This window comes from Silurus aristotelis (assembly GCF_946808225.1).
Source record: "Silurus aristotelis genome assembly, chromosome: 10".
Taxonomy (NCBI): Eukaryota; Metazoa; Chordata; class Actinopteri; order Siluriformes; family Siluridae; genus Silurus; species Silurus aristotelis.
Window position 1 is genome coordinate 23587860 of NC_139583.1, and position 17704 is coordinate 23605563.

General features: G+C 38.0%; 1 protein-coding gene across 8 annotated transcripts in view; it reads right to left on the bottom strand.

Annotated features, from left to right (window-relative positions):
• Nucleotides 1-979: 979 nt before the first annotated feature.
• kifc3 (kinesin family member C3) overlaps nt 980-17704 on the bottom strand; it is a 44641-nt gene continuing 27916 nt past the window's right edge. For 5 of the 8 annotated variants that reach the window (XM_083552905.1, XM_083552907.1, XM_083552902.1 and 2 more), the window contains exons 6-22: nt 17567-17632; nt 16574-16705; nt 16177-16407; nt 13366-13527; nt 11722-11869; nt 11453-11583; nt 10332-10443; nt 9624-9802; nt 9425-9529; nt 9193-9323; nt 8639-8762; nt 7955-8084; nt 7374-7603; nt 5039-5191; nt 4605-4731; nt 3573-3619; nt 980-1847 (exon numbers count right to left, since the gene is read on the bottom strand). In XM_083552905.1, the coding sequence (XP_083409031.1) occupies nt 1839-1847; nt 3573-3619; nt 4605-4731; nt 5039-5191; nt 7374-7603; nt 7955-8084; nt 8639-8762; nt 9193-9323; nt 9425-9529; nt 9624-9802; nt 10332-10443; nt 11453-11583; nt 11722-11869; nt 13366-13527; nt 16177-16407; nt 16574-16705; nt 17567-17632 (2217 nt within the window). In that variant the 3' untranslated portion in view covers nt 980-1838. The remainder of the gene's footprint in view (nt 1848-3572; nt 3620-4604; nt 4732-5038; nt 5192-7373; nt 7604-7954; nt 8085-8638; nt 8763-9192; nt 9324-9424; nt 9530-9623; nt 9803-10331; nt 10444-11452; nt 11584-11721; nt 11870-13365; nt 13528-16176; nt 16408-16573; nt 16706-17566; nt 17633-17704) is intronic. The other 3 variants (XM_083552908.1, XM_083552903.1, XM_083552909.1) reach the window with 1 other exon arrangement.

Below are 17704 nucleotides of genomic sequence, written 5' to 3' on the forward strand. Positions count from 1 at the left end.
ACACAGATCAGGCGTAACTTTATGACCATGTGCCTAATATTATGTTGGTCCCCTTTTTGCTGCCAAAACAGTCCTGACCCATTGAGCATTAACAGCAACTTCTTCAGCAGTTAAGCTACAGTAAATCGTCTGTTGGATCGGACTACACGGACCAGCCTTCACTCCTCACGTGCATCAGTAAACCATGGCTGCCCACGACCATATCGCCGTTTCACCACTGTTCTTTCCTTGGACCACTTTTGATAGATACTGACCACTGCAGACCCACAAGAGCTACAGTTTTGGAGATGCTCTGACCCAGTCGTCTAGACATCACAATTTAGCCCCTTGTTAAACTCACTCAAATCCTTGCTTTTGCCCATTTTTCCTGCTTTTGACACATCAACATTGAGGACTTAATGTTCATTTGCTGCCTAATAAATCCCACCTACTAACATGTGCCATGATGAAGAATAATAAATCAGTGTTATTCGCTGTACTTTAATACAGTATACCATAGAAAACATTTATTAGACATCGAGTGTGTTCCTGGTTTCCAATTCATATAAATAATAAACTGACAGCCAAGAAACGATGCCAAGCATCTCGCTAAGGCAAATCCGCATAAGAGCAGAAGTTTTTACTTTACTTTTCACACTTTTTTTACTGCCTTGTTGTTTATTAAATGTTGACAGCGTTTGGCTCTCTACTGAGACCTGCTATTTAATTTTGGCCCTCCTCTATGATTGAGTTTGACAATCACGGCATCTTTTCTCTCTCGTAAATGTACAAGAACCAGCTTTCTTTCAGATACGCAGGTCAGGAGAGGTTTCATCTCGTGACACTAAAGAAATAATTATGGTGAATTTATTATATAGTGTATATAAAGAATTTAGGTGAGAAAGACCTGGAGAAATTTTTTTTTTTATTATTCGCTTTGCTGTAACTGATGGCGTTTCGGCGTCAGAGAAATGCACAAACTTTTGGGAAGGCGAAAGAATAAAATCACATTGAAGGCATTTATTAAAAAGTGTACAAAAAACTGGGATGCATACAAAGCAATGCTATTATAAACCAGAGCTAGCAAAACCCCACAGCAGTCAATATCCGCTCTCTCTCAGTGGTCCATTTCAGATGAAAGAGTTCATACAGTGAAAATGCAATAGTGACTGTGGGTGGAAATGTAAAGCATTCCTATTCACAGCTATATGGAATGAATAAGTCAGCTGTTGATCATAAATTTGAAATTACACATGCTTAAATCAGGAAGACTTCAATATGCTGCCTTCAGTTCCAAATATACACAACAAGAACGTGACTGATAACAGACAGGCTCAACTTTGGCCTTGATTATTGCTTACTGCGACTGCTACACAAGTTTTCAGAAGTATGACTTTGTTCTTAGGCTTTGAATAATAATAATAATAATAAAAAAAAAAAAGGACGATAAAAAACCCAAAAAAACAAGAGAATACACTAGTATTTTTCTCTCAAAAAAAAGAGAAAGAACACACATACTTAAAGTTAAACACAGTCCTGTTATAGTCCTAAGCCAGACTGGGTTATTAACACTATGAATGATCAGATCAGTGTGTTCTAAAGTGCATAGAGGTCCATAAACACTGCCACGAGGGAGGAAGTGTTCACATTCTCCATGAGACAGCACAGAGCCTGGCAGGAAAGCAGGTTCTTCAGTCACAAATAGTATAGTCAAATCTCTCACAGAAATGCTGCACATATCCCTGATTTGTCAGTTTGGTTCGTCCCGGTCCCCGGTGTTTGAAATAAAACCGTGGCGGAGCATGTTGAAGGGCAGATTCTCAGCACACTCGATTCATCAGAGCATCATGTGGCAAGCTTCATTCGTCCTGAGCAAAGAACAAAGAGATTATATTAAAAAAACTGCAAGAGAACAAAAATCTAAACAGCCCACAAGTAAAACCCACATTCCCCACTTTGACTTAATAATCCAGCTGACTGTTAAGAAAAAAAATCAAAAATCCTATTTAAAAAAAGCCACAGTCACCACATTGTATTTTCCATACTATCTTGGATATTTTTTTCGCTTTTTCAGTAGATCATTTCATTCCAAGAACAAAAATAATAGCTCACATCTGTTTACATGAACAAATATGGAGTTAGGAATAAACATAGCTTGTATTGCTTACAAGCTTGTCACAAGTCACCGTACAACTCCAAAACAATAAATCATGCGAGCTTGGGCCTACAAATCGCTGTTGAGAGCAGGAAAGTGTAGAAGGACATGGGGTTTGGATGAGATCTACAATAGAACTGGCACAAATGCAAAATAGAGAAATGTGTTGAAACTCAGGGAGAAGTGTCTGCATGTGCAAAACCCATCTCCTTAGCATTACAAAACCAAGAATGGACAATGAATTTGCTTGGAAAGATCTTAATCTAAAATCAGACAGCAGAAAAAATGAGTTCAGTGTACTTTTGTTTGGTCATTTATGGTAAAATGCGAGCCATTTGTATTTTTCGTCTTACATTCATTTTCTGTTCATTCTAGTATGATACAGTATATGCAGCACTACTCCCTAAATAACAGATGTTCAAACAGTCCCAATAAGTGTTAATTACAACTTCTGTGGGTGAACAAAACGTGTATAAACGAAGACTGTATACTGATCCAGTGTCTGAGATCAATCATTGTAGCATCTAAGCACATAATGAAATAGAATCACACTCTTTCTCAATGAAAAATAAAGACTCTATTGTGTATACAAAACAACCAATCTGTGATAAACACACACTCCAGATCTATTCTCCATCAGTTCTCTCTCATCATGTTCATTTGTGCTCATTTATAAGCCATGGATATTGACTTGGAGAGAGTTTAGAACGTGGCTGTGGCAATTTGGGCTCTTTCAGCTACAAGAGCATTACTGACGTCTCGGATGAGGAGGAGTGTGTGCGATCAGAGTCTTAGTTTTAGTGCAGACATTCAAGACAACTGTATGCTTCATTGTGAGAGCAGTGTGAAACAGACACACCACATATACGCTCAATAATCACAAACCTTTAGCCATATATGTTTAAAAAAAAAAAGAACAGATAAAATTAGGGTTACAAAGGAAGCGTGTCTAAATAAACCCTTACGCTCTGACGTGACGGAGTATGGAAAATACGTTACAGTTCATTAGTCACCAGCCATGAAAGTTGCATGAAAATAACAGCTTGCTTTATTCATGGATTAGACAAAAGCAAGAGCCCAACATTGGAAAGAGCCGTGTACATGTGGGTTCTGTGTTCATGATATACTGTAGGTTCACCCATATACAATAAGTGAGCACCAAGGAACAGTGCAGCCATACAAAAGCAGGTGCATACACACTCCTCTCTCTCTCACATACAAAGAAAGCCACAGGAAAAAAAGCAGGTGCTTAGACACACGTAAACGACACAAAAAAAAAAAGGAAAACAAACACCAACACAGGTTTCCTCTCACACTCACACACAACTTCTTTGGGTTAGCACACATTGTGTTAGATGAACCGAGGGCGATCAGGTGACACGGATGCCATGCTGAGCATTTCCATGCCGAGAGACTAATCGGATAAAACCCTACCTACCTGCCCACTGTCCCCAAGCAATGGACTGCCTCTGTCTACCTGTCTGTCTGCAAACCAACCAATCAGAGGAGACCAACCAATCACAATGCAGACAAGGTGACAAGGGACAGCAAATAGGAATGAGGAATAATTTAGATCCCCTCATAGTTAGAATATGGTTGCATTATAAGTAAACAGAAAATGCATTTAAAAAAATATATTAAGAAATACACATGCAAGACAAATGATTCTTGTGCACAAACATTACAAGTAACAACTTTCATACAAGGTGTCTGATCTGTACCTGAACTACTAAAGAACACACTAAAATCCGAACAGTTAAAGACCCAGGAATACCATTATTTAGTACTAATATACTAGATAGAAGAAGGGAATTTATAAGCATTTGAGAAATCCTTTGGTGAATTGCAAATCTAACTGTTATATCACCTCCTGCCCAGCTACGTTCTGTACTAAAGTGCACCATGAGTAATTACTTAATACAGTGGAAAAAAAAAAAAAAACCTTTAAGGATGACTGGCAAATATAGGAGTGGTTCAACATTCCATCAAGTTTTCCACCTAATATGGGAAATAATTCAAGACAAGACCTTTATCTAACAGTTTCTTGGAAAAATGGCAAACTGGTTATTTTGTCTCATTAATGTTCAAAAAGAAAAATTAGTGTTTACAGCTGCTTTGAGGAAAGTGGTTACATAAACTTGTTTCTTGTAATGTTTTTAGAATTAGACTTATTTTATGAAATATAATTGCAAACCATTAGAAATGGTAAATTAAAAATATCACTTCCTGCTAGGTTTTATTACTTACATCATCTTCCTTACTTTTATACCACATGGCTGTTTTTTTCTTTTCTTTTTTATAACTATGCCATTTCACTGTGTTCCCTGAGAACTTATACCTAACGTTTTTTCACTTAGTTAAAAAGTTTTATTTGAGAAATAACTGACTTTGAAAAACTTATTTTCTGTTCCTATTATTTTAAACTATTCGGGAAACAGACAATAGGACGTAGGCTTGTGTATCTTCTCACCTGGAGCTTGCTGGCTTTGGGATCGCCTCCGTGTGCTGGACACCCTGGAGATAGTAGAAAGAGAAGAGCCCACACTGCTTGCCCGGGAGATGGGTAAAAGCACAGGAGTTATGGGTGGAGAATCCAACTGTGATTGAGAGAAAGAGAAAGACATCTTGCTGACTTCGCAAGTTATGTGCTCAATGCTGACAGAACCGATTCCTTGAGTAATTCGAATACAAAAAAAAAATAATAATAAATAAAGCATTAAAACAAATTACATTGATGCTTCGTTTAGTCCATTTAACTACAGGCACAGCACCATGTCTGCACATGGACCGTTATTGCTCACGCACCACTCTCTAAACTCTGGACCGCTCTGGGGTCTCATTTATAATTTCATAATATATGTTTAATTATCTGTATCATACTATTTAAAAGTTCTTAGCATGTACCTCCACACTGTCATGGGTAGGTGAGGAGGACGTTGAAGAGTTCTCCGCTTGTCTTCGTGAAGAGGAGGCCGATCCGAGCTCAACTGTGCGAACGCGCTGGGCAAATTTCAGAGAGCACACTGACTCAATGATATTGCTGTCTAAAGGAGACACCTGAAAAAAGTACAATAAATGAATGCACGGTTTCGTACATTAGAATTACAGTCAAACCCACTTATCTCAACCTCGGTTAACTCGCCAACCCTATTAAGTCGACGTGTTTGAAGTGCAACCGCCAAATTCTCGCTTTGTCTTATCATTTTTTAATCGGTTATGTGTAGATTTTTTTTTTATGTCGCCGAACCCTAATATCTCGAGCACAAGGGGGGGCAAATTTGTCACTTAACGTCGGTTATGTCAGGAATCCCCCTGCCACACCCGCTTCGGCGGCGGCATTTCCTGAAGCACCCTGCTTCTTCTCCCGTGCGTGCCCCGCCCACACGGAGCTCCTCGCAGTCATGCTGATCACACACACCTGACTCTCATTCACTCGCTCATCCCATCTCCTATTTAAACCCCTCACCTCCTTACACTCGCGGTCCGTTATTGTTTGTTCATGATCGTATGTGTTGGTTCATGGCGGTCTGTGTAATCGCGTTTAGCTATCCCGCTACGTACCCTTCTTCTCAGACTCCGCATTCTCTCAACGGCACCCCGGATTACCCCGATCCTGCTGTTTTACGTTTATCCGTTGCTGCCCAGCGCTGCGATTTTCATAGCGCGGATCCGTGGATTCTCTACACGAACTGTCTCTGCTTTTACAGAACTTGGTGGACCGCGCTCCCGGGTATTATCCGCGCACCACTGGATATTACTGCTTGGCTACAAGTATTGGTGGATTATCTCCTGAGTTTTCTCAATAAACTTTGTTTGCGTTTACTTTGGCTTCCGCCTCCTTATCCGCATTACAGGTTTTCTCCATCCGCATGACCAATCAATCAAACAAATCGCGGCAACGCTGTTGTGTAAAAAACCTCCAAAAACAGTGCACACTCATTTAATAACGCACATCATGTACATATTTAATTTTAAGCACGTTAATATATTGCCGCCATATTGGTTTTTGTTTATCTAAGGCTACAGTTAGCCTTAAAGTACCTCAATCCAGCCTAGAAATAGTCCCAGTTTGCTGCTGCTTATTTAGTATACTGCTGGGATATTAGTCAGTTATGGACAGTAATGAAGTAAATGTAATTCGTTAGTGTACTTAAGTAGCTTTTTTTAAACAGCAGTACTTTACTGATGTATGTCCATTTGGGGACACTTTTACTTTAACTTCACTACATTAAAAAGTCAAATATTCTTCTTTTTACTCGACTACTTTTAGCGAAATCAGTCGTTTTTATTTATAAATTAATAAAATCTTTAAGCACACAGCAAGCCACCAATCAGGCTCTTTTTTTTTTTTTTTTTTTTTTATAAACTGTTTTGATTGCCGGTTGGGCGTATCTACATGGCATGAACATACAGTTCAGTGTCAATTCAACAACAAGCAAAACATCTTGAGACTCATAAATGATGACCCTATTTGCACAATTATTTTTTTTTAAGTAGTTAATATAAAGAAGGTTTTGGGCTCATGATGTAATAGATATATCAGTGTTTGACTCGTAATATAATTTTATTAATAGATCGTTTATAGTTTTCACAAACTTGAGTTGATTAAGCAAAAGTCTTAAAAAAATAAAAAAGCTAATAGGAACATTATTTCCATAATAATCATAGTACTTTGTCCACCACTGGTTCTAACAGTTTAAATCTCTATGGAAGTTTAACTCTCTAAAAGCTGATTTATTTAAAAAGTCTGAATATAAAATGTATAATTTAAACACTATGTCCCTATTACACGCCCAACCTATTCCACATTCCCCTCAACATGAAAATCCTGCATTAGAGAACATATGTTGCATTAACCTGGTGTTGAATATTGCTCAATGTTGTACAATGTTTGATGGAACTTGCTCATGTTTAAATAACATTTATGGACCTTAGGTTTTTAAATTTCTTAATTGCTAAAATGATTTTCTACTGTTATAATAAGAATTTTCTGTGTTCTTTCTTCCTAATTGTTACCCCCTAAAAACACAGCAAAATACTATCGTTATTAAGCTGGTAATAAATCAGCTTGCTTATTGAAATGCTTTGATAATAAGTAGGGCAGTTGATTTTGTATTACTTTAAACTCATAAACCAGACAGTATTTAATAATAGATGGTGCTGCATCTCTGCAAGAGTTACGGCAGAGGTCACCATTTTCAATCACCACAAGCCAAACTATATGAAGCGGTGCACACACCTGCACCAGCATTAGTGTCTTGCTCTCTCCGCTGAGCGAGTCCTGCAGCAGGTACGTGAGCCGTGAGTTTCTGAAGGGAACGTGTGAGTGGCGAGAGCGAAGTGCGTTAATGACGTCACCCAGCGCAGAGAGCGACTTATTGATGCACTGCGCCTCACGCAGACGACTTCCCTCAGCCCCAGATTTAGAGATTCTCTCTGAACCAGCCAGATCCACCAGATTCAGCTTACCTGCATTAACATACATACAAACAAGAACAGCTGCCATTATTCCATTTATCACTAAACAATACAAAGTGAAGCTGCTATGAAAACAGGTACATAGATTATCCCTCGACAAATAAGCTGCATTAAATAATAGCTGTGCCTTACTTTACAATGTTGATAGGTTGTAGACCAGAATCAGGGAAAGTGTTAGCATGAATGAGTATTACCAGTTACCAGATACTTTGACTAGCCTGTATGATTGGGATTGTTTACAACAGCAAGACTAACCAGCAGAAAAGAGCAGGTTCTGACCAATCGAATAGGCTTTAACAGATAAGCTGTTCAATGTTTCTGTACGTGTGTATGTGAGATCACCTGAGGTGCGGTGCCCTGTGGAGCAGTTAAATCCAGCCACATTAATGATGAGGAGAGCATGAGAGCGAGAGCTGTGCTCATTCAAGTTGGTACATGCTGTCGCCCTGTTCATGTGACCCAACTCAAAAACCTACAGGTTCAAAGGACAAAGATTAAGCACACACACTTCCACTCAAGCAGCATTGTTAATCACTGTACTACACAAATACACTGAGCAGGCATAACATTGACATTATAACATTTTTATAACATTTGACGAGGGCCAAATTGTGATGACTAGACGAAGAAAGGAAGGCGATAGGGTCATAGGCGACCAAGGCACATTGATGCATGTGGGGGGGCAAAGGCTGGCCCGTGTGGTCCGATCCAACAGACGAGTTTCTGTAGCTCAATTTTGAAAATTTAAGTTAATGCTGTTGATGCTCGACGGTTCTAAAATGTTCAGGCAGCAAAAGGGGGACCAACACAATATTAGACAGGTGGCCATAAAGTTATGCCTGATCGGTGTATAAGAACATTTGGTTTATGTCATGTTTGTAATAATAGTATACATTATTGATTTTGTTTGTGCTAACCTGCAAGTGACGGAAGAAAAACGAAACAAATCAAAGCATAGGATAAACATAAATTGATACAGAAAAATTATATTTATTTTTTAATTAAACAAATTTGAAGAGCACTTACCTTATTAATATCCTCTACACTCTTCACTGTGAACTCTGTAAGTCCAGGCACATACAGTTGACCGCTGCCATCTGGACACATCTTAATGTCCAGCTTCTCACTCGGGTTGTCCCCTAACAGATTCCTAAGAAAAATAGAGTAACATTACATTCAAAGCACAATGAAATACACAATTAAAGAGAGTACACAGCACAATTAAAGAGTACAATCTAGCAATACCTTGGAATGTGTAATTACATGTGCAGGGGTGTGCAGGAGTCTCTCTATACACACTCAAACTAGATGGCAATACATAAAACTGCAAGAAAACTAAAATCCATTTTTAAGCGTGTGCAAAATCTTGTTGCAAACCAAAACTTTACACTACAGCAATTATTTTCTCCAGCTGTTATGCTGCTAAGCAACCAAATGTGTTTTGTATTTTTTTTAATATAAAACACCCTTAGCTGTGATAAAATCAATGTAATGCTCACCCTCTTGTGGTTAACTGCTGTATGGCAGTTGTGAGGGTCCAGAGTCTAAACGTTTGTTTGAGAGAGTGCTGAAGTTCTTACCTCAGTGTCTCATTGTAGATCTCCACCATGCTGACAGTGATGGTGTAGTGCCAGTCGGGCATTTTCTCAGTCACCTCAGAAAAGAGCAGACGCAGAGCTCGCTGATTAATGCCGGGATCCTTGGGAATACCCTGTGTGATACACAGACCAAATATTTAACACTCATAATCTGAAAAATGTCGATGAAAGTTATTTGTTTATGGTGAGATCATAACTTAGTCTAAACTGTTACCTCCATGGTGTAGGTTTTTCCTGAACCTGTCTGTCCGTACGCGAAGATGCACACGTTGTAGCCGTCAATGCAGGAGGTGACGAGAGACTGCACTTCCTGAAACACCTGTTCAAACAGAAGAGACACTATGAGATCACTTTACAGGCCACTTAAAAAGCAACAAAAAAAACCCAAACAGTGGCTGCAGTGACCTCCTGACCTCTGCCTGTGTGGCCTGAGGTGGAAAGACCTTGTCCATGTCAAAGACCATAAGTTTGCCCTTGTTGGAAAGGTGAAGCACTGCATCGTCGTCAGAGTCAAAGGACACCACGCTCTTGGCTTCCGTCTCTGCTTCCTCTTGGCAGATGGGACGCACGCGACAAAACACGCGGATGTTTCCTGTTAAAAATATATTTTTTAAATCAACTGCTGAGAATCAAGTCATTTCTTTAAAATAAAAATTAGGCCCTTATTAAAAAGATGAGACATGGAATCAAACCGGACGTTAGACATCCCTTAGAAATCCTACACACATTACAGAGTATAAATGTTTTGATTAAATTACACAATATTTAACAATTACAAGAAATATTTTTGTAAACTAATGTTCACAATTCACAAAAAGTAAAAACTATTTTTGAAGAATTTCCATCAAATAGATTTATATACAGAACATTTTCTCTAGCCAGCTGCATCAGCCTCAACAACATGAATATTTCCTTTTGGCTAGAATGTGGTGATCTCTCCTAAACCCTTAATGCATGCAATTTTACCCATTGTATCAGTAGGTTTAATTTTTTTGTTTGTTTTGTAATTATGCTGAAGTTATGCACTTGTTTTGATATACAAGCATTGTCAAGGGAGACTCTACACTTTATAAAAAAAAAAAATCATTTTTAATGTATATTCTACAGAGTACAGTTTGTACCTTTGAGGCGGACCAGTTCATTGTGGCACTTCTTCCTCAGGTTCATCTCCCTCTTGTATTTGCGTAGCAGCTCCTGGTTAGTGTTGCTCACCTCTGCAATCATGTGGCATATCTACACACACACACACACACACACACACACACACACACACACACACACACACGCACATCTAAGTGTGTAAGAAAAAGATTAAGCAGCTTTACAATGTTATTTGATAAAAGTATGTGAAGAATATTTATGTACAGCATAAAAAAAAATGTGATTGCTAAAAATTCTGCCAGAGGACCCCTGTAGAAATTATGATAATTGGCATGGGCTAAATGATATATCTGTACCAGAGGTCGAATGATTCATCGGTTTTGCCAGTTAACCGGCACTATTGTTGATTGCTGAACTGTCGGCAAAAATTACTGATAGTTTTTCCGGGTTTTGCGTCTGTGCTGGAGTGGATGAGAAGTTTCGCTGTCATTATGCAGTACAAGAGCGGCCTCTAGAGTCAAACCACCGACACCATGTGCTGTTTGACTTGTTAGATTGTGTGCTGTACTTCATTTCTGTTAATTCATAGTGCATTAACTAAAGCTAACAAATAAAATCAAATGTAACTTAATTTACAAATGTATTATTACATGTAGAAATTAAAAAAAAAACAAAAAAAAAACAATACTTCTAAAGAATTTTTTATTTCAATTAATGTTACTAATGGAATCTTAGCTTAAAGGATTACAATTTTACATAAATTCAAAACAGTCAGGCTTAAATTGGTAATCTTTAAATGTCTACACAATGTCCATAGCATTTCATTTATTTTTTATAATAAAAGTTCAGTACTATTTTACATGGTGTTTTTATTATTTTTATTTTTATCTGTATCAAATTAAAAAAAGTAAAATCCAAATCTAGCCATTTGTGTTGGTATGCATAGACAAAATATAAGACAACAAACTCCATGTCTACTACATACACCTCCCCGTTAAAACAAAATGATTACTTAAGCTTTACTATATACACATGTATATTTTGCAGCTGTGCAAGCTGTACATGATCAATACTAGGCCACATGACCACAAATGTATAATGTTCATAATCACACATTAGTGTGTTTCTATTGGATTCTCACCTCCTGCTTAGCCTCAGCAATTGCATTCTGCAGCATGTAGGGAAAGTCCAGGACCTGCCTCTTCAGACAATTGTAGTCACATGTAAGTGTTCTCAGAGCAGGCTGCAGAGTCAGCAAATTCATCCTTACGCCTGTATGTAAAAAGAGGATTAGATACACACACACACACACACACACACACACACACACACACACACACACACACACACACACACACACACACACACACACACACACACACACACACACACACACACACACACACACACCTGCAAGGTTTTCGTGTACAGCTTTCATTTCGCTCTCGGCTCTGATGAATGCCTCCTCGATGACCCTGTTTTTCTCTTCCTCGAGATTCTGAATCTCAGCTGCAAGCTGGCTTCGAGTTTGCTCCATCTCGCCCTCATAAGCCAGGATCTGATATATATGCAAAAATAGTGCATAAGTAAAGAAAAAAATATATATATAATAATAAATAAATAAAGTGATGAGCAACTTAATAAATGCTATTTGTAAAACAGATTGAATTAATAATATTGAATAAAATAATCTGAAAAATTAAAATCAAAAACTATTTGGAAAGAAAAATCCCAAATGTCAGTCGAGCATTAATGCATATCTTGTGATTAATTCAGACATTTCTCAAATACACAATCACATTTTTAACACCCCATAGCAGATAAATAGCCCACTTTCGAAAACCATGTGTTACACTAATCTACTAACATTCCTTTCAGAATGAATAAGGAGAAGTCAGACACTCAAGTCTAATATAGCCCAGTGAAAAAACACCTGGGAGGCTGTGAGAGTCCACCAAGGTATAAGGACCCCAATGGGTGAGACCATGTCACTTATTCATACAGATTGAGAAAGTACATATTCTTCTACTCTTCAAGGATCAACAATGGGCAAAATCCACCGACAAGGATTTGGAGATATGGAAGCAGGAATGTACTGATCGCATGACAGTGTCGAATCCTATCAAATACCAATATTAGCCTAACAGTATTATATTGTATATTCAAAAAGCACAGTTCAATGATATCCATAAAACCATCATTTAGATTAATCTATTATTAGTTAGGCAAAAAAGAATTAATGCATTTGGATATGGACACTTTACATTTTCATTGCTGACCCTGGTCAGGAAAATCTAGCTGGCCTCAAAAAGCCAGAGCATAGCTTGAAGTATCAAAAAACAGAATGCAGAGCTGAGCCCTTTTAGAATTCAGCTTCAGAACCAAAATAAATAAATAAATAAATAAGAATACGACAGAGCTGTAGAAAATGTCTGAATGAGAAGGTCACAAAAATCCATAGTAAGACCAGAAGTATATGTAAAACATGTATTATCAGGGTCTAGCTGAAATTCTGATGTTATTTAAAGTTCCCTTTACACAATGTGAGCCCTATAAAGAAATGAGGCAACAAGGCTAGAAGGGAAGAACTCGAACAGCTCAAATAAACACCTTAGAAGGTGGCTGAGTACCAGGTCAGCTGCCTGTCCTCACTAATGCTTAATGAGCACAAATGAACACAACTATTATCCAAAATCTAGTAGAATATCTTCCCAAAAGAGTGAAGGTCAAATCAAGAATGGAATGTTCATTTAAAAAAAAAAAAAAAGTCTTAAATGTCTTAGTATAAATGGTCAGGTGTCACAAGCTTTTAACCATAAGCACGCCAGTTAAACCATAAAAGAAACACACAACAGTATTCAAAACTTCAAAACAAACAAACAAAAATAAAAAAAAAATCAAAGAGACTTCAAAAAAGAAAATGGAAGAAACCCCTAATGGGCAGAGCAGAGAAATAAGTTGCTCATCATCTATGTTAGAAAAAGCTCTGGTATTCACATTAAGATACTGAGCATAATTAGATGTTCGTGTGTGCATGTGTGTGTGTATGTGTACCTGCTTGCGAAGCTCACTGCTGGTTCTCTGGCTGTCATAAAGCTTCTGCTCAAGCTCTCGGAGGAGGTGGCGCTGGACCCCCAGCTGCTCCTGGAGAGCCTGATTATGTGCCTGAGCCTCCATTAGAGCCTGTTTCCACTGAGCTGACTCTGCTTCTGCTGCCTTGCTCAGGTAAAGAGACAGAGAGCAAGCGAGTGAGCGAAAGAGAAAATGCATAAAATGCGGGGCGTATAAAATTTAAGTGTCACTTCATTTCCTTGTATTTTGAAACAAGATTTGTAATTGTTGAAAAATTCTATGTATTAAATTTGATGCTACCAGCATTAACTGTAGACTGAGGATGTATTGCATTACATAAAAAGAGGCTTTTTATCATTTGCAAAATGACATGAAAAAGTAATGAGAGTATGCAAAACAAAAAAAGAATAAAGAATAAAATTCTTAATCTCAATTGTTGGATGACAAAAAAAAAAAAAAGCTGGTGACTGAAGTGATACGAAGATAGGAGGAGATAAGGATTTAGGCTGAAAAGTAAATCCTGGACAACTCAGATCATTATAAACTCATTACAATTAAATGTTCTCACGAAATCTAACGAACAAAAAAAATAAATAAATAAATAAATAATTATAATATATATATATATATATATATATATATATATATATATATATATATATATATATATATATATATATATATATTTTAAGAGGAAGCTAGATTGTCTTGTTTTTCTTAACAATATGAGAATTTCCTAACATGTTTATCATGTGTCAGGCTTTTGATGCTTAAAAACTGAACTAGTAACAAACAGCAAACAGCCCAAGGGAAGCGACTTGCAACACAACAGTATTGTATGTTTTTTCACAGGATGGCTCAGGGTAATGGAACATTCTCCCTCCACTGTACATTCCAAGATAGAAGTAACATTGCTGGACACTTGCTACATAGTTTGTCCGTTCGTTCTTTCTTTCTCTGTTGTGGAAAAAATGAGAACAACCTCATTAAAAAGAAAAAGATTTCCCCATTTAAATCAAATGTTTGATTTAAAAAAACTTAGCAATCAAAAGACTAATTAAGGGATCTATACACTCTGAGCACTTTATTGAGAATACTGCTGGGTGGACCCTTCCTTTACACTCATATACAAATATCCTTAATGCTTCATGGCAAGGTGCAGGAAACACTATTTTGAGATTATGGTTCAAGTTAACATGAATGCTGCAGATTTATCAGACACACTTCCATGCACTGAATCCCCTCCCACATGTTCTATTGTACTCAGATTTTGAATACATTTAAATACCACTTAAATACATTGAAGTAGATTGGACTCATTGTCAAGTTCAAGAAACGAGGTTAAGATGATCTCTGCTTTATAACCTGGTGCTTTATCATGCTAGAAGTATCCACTGAAATGGGTACATTTTTGTACATGATCAGCAAGAATACTAAAACGGATTGTGGCATTCGAGCAATGATTGATTAGTATTATTTAGCAAAAGGGCAACAAGAACCCATTTGCCACACTGTTACATACCAGCCAGAATCGTTGATGCAAGGAAAAATGGATCGTGCATTCTGGGATGCTTTTCTGCTCACCAAGGAGTGGTTTTCAGAACCAGAAAAGGCTTTATTGCCCGGTATATTTCCACTTGAATGGGATAAAAATGTGAAATTGCACATTTTTTAATATAATAATAATAAAAAAAGATTGCACAGAATACAAAAATAATAAATAAAGTGGTATTGGAAATTTTTTATTTTATTTTTATTGCATGATGGGGAGAGAATTTAAATGTTCATGAGGTAGATTGCCCAGCGCTGTCTTGGTGTTTGGTGCTCTGTTCAATATCCATGCTTTCTGCTGTAGCCTTTCTGTCAACTCAAACCAGACTGGCCATGCTCTGCTGACCTCCCTTATAAACGAAGCATTTCTGTCCACCGAACTGCTGCTCACTGGAGGCTTCTTTATAGCACCATTCTGAATAAACGCTAGAGACTGTTGTATGTGGAACTCCTAAAAGTTCAGCAGTTATAGAGAAACGCAAACCAACCAGTCTGGCACCAATTATCATGCTATGATTAAAATCACTAAGATCACATTTTACTCCCCATTCTGATGGTGGAACAATGCCCAAAACTGCTGGTCCATATTTTATGCACTGAACTGCTGAGACACAATACGTAGACAACTAAATGACTGAATAGGTGTATAGGTGCTCCTAATAAAATGCTCCAGGGTTTCTGCAGGTTTCACCAAATCAAATATATGACCAAGACCTTTATAAATGTAATTCTTAATGGTTAAAAAGATGTATAATCACGACATTAAAAACACACAAATACGTTGTTAGCTACTGGCTTTAACCAAGCCATTTTTTTTCATGCATATCGCTTAACTAAAAAAAAGTAAAAAAAATTTAAATTAAAAAATAAACCTGATTTGTGGCAATAACAGTAAGCTGATTGCCTGTTGGGCTTATTAACAGTCATAATACATCGAATTACATTTGGACTAGCAGAAGAAAGAACTACAACACCAAGAAACAAAAAAAAAAATCCTAAAGCTCTAAAGAGAGCATTTTAATGAGAATTAGAGGTTGCGTTACATGGACATCAGAAAATTAAAACCTGTTTAAAATAATTTAAGACCTAGAACAGCTAAATTAACTTGATTTTTAGACATAAGACCTTGCGGCAGCCCTGTGCTCAGTAAGTGTACATTCTTGAAACTGTATTAAAAAATAGACTGCAGTAAATAGTAAATGCTAAAGGCAGGGTTATTATAAATGTGTGCACAGTTCTCACCATGGCCTGAGATGGCGCTGCTACACTGTGCCTTTGCAGCATTTCCTCTGTGTGAGAGAGCTGCTTGTGAAGCTTGTCTCGGCTCTGTAGCGCCTCCTCCAGGCACACATGCAACTCGTCCACTGAGCCCGCTCGTTCCCCAAGCTGATGCTGTAGCTTGGCCATGTGCCACTCATACTTCTTACAGCGCTCCTCACATAAGGAGAGCGCCCCTCGGAGGGCTGCTGCCTCCTGATACACACACAGAGATGATGTCAGACAGGGAATGCACTACATTTATGCAAGTCACTGTTCTAGGATGTATTGTGCTACTTACATCATACTAAACATTAAAAAAAGATGTCTCACAGGTGTGTGTGTGTGTGTGTGTGTGTGTGAGTGCATCTCTCAGTGTTACCTGGCTGTGAGGGCAGCTGGAGGTGGAGCAGGCATGTGCAGGCTCATGGATGCTCTTGGACTTAAGCTCCTGTTTAAGCCGCTGATTTTCGCTCTCTAGGAGCTCCAGCTGCTTCTCCAGGTCTGTCGCCCCCTACACACACACACACACACACAGTACTGAAAGGCTTTGCTGCTCTCATATGTAAACTAGGTTGGGCTCAGTCTCAAAGTGTGACATTCTCTCAGCTCTCAGATAAAACCAGGCACAAACAAACTGACGCTAGCTGAAACTAAACTTTGACACAGAATTCACTGTTATGCAGTCCTGAAAACCGCATAATCTTAACAGAGCCTCTGCTTTTAGTATTAAAAGCGTAAGAAATGATGACCGCAAATGTTATCTGAAGCTAGCTGCTTTGAAAGTCAAAATTCAAACAAAAATTAGGTGAGCTGCCTCGGCCATGAGTCAGCAAACTCGTACAAAACCAGGAGCTTTATTGACAGACAACATAATTGACAAATTACTTAAATTAATAAAATGTCCTAATTGTTCGGATGTTAGCTGTTAATATAATGTGCTACCTTTGCCCTACTTTTATTTTAGCGAGTGAATGACAGGCAACCATTCACATTACATTCATGGCATTCATGACAGACGTCATTGTGGCAGTGAATTACATTGAATGCAGCTATAATTCCTGTGTCACCAAAAAGCTTTTCTTAATAACCTGCAAATCAGTGTGGACAGTACAGACCTGTCACTAACATTTTTGGTTCATTAATAGTGAACAGTTCTACCTGAGTGGCAAGCTGTGTGAAAACACTACATTTTCATGGATTAATTCAGATTGGCTATTAAAAGTGAAATCCAACAGGCAGTGTTTGTACTTATTGCACAAGGAGGTGAGATTTTAAACACACAACTTTAGTAAACTCCTCCGATTCTTATCTGACTGAGTGTTTCCCTCCAACATTCAGCTCCTAATGGCAACTCAGGCCTAGCCTCACTTACCAGCTCAGAGCGCAGTCTCTCCACCTCCTGAGTCCGGTCCACCAGTTTCTTCTCCAGCTCCTCAATCTGAGAGGAACACACAAACACACACATACACACACACACACACACACACACACACACCAGTTTTACTGGTTA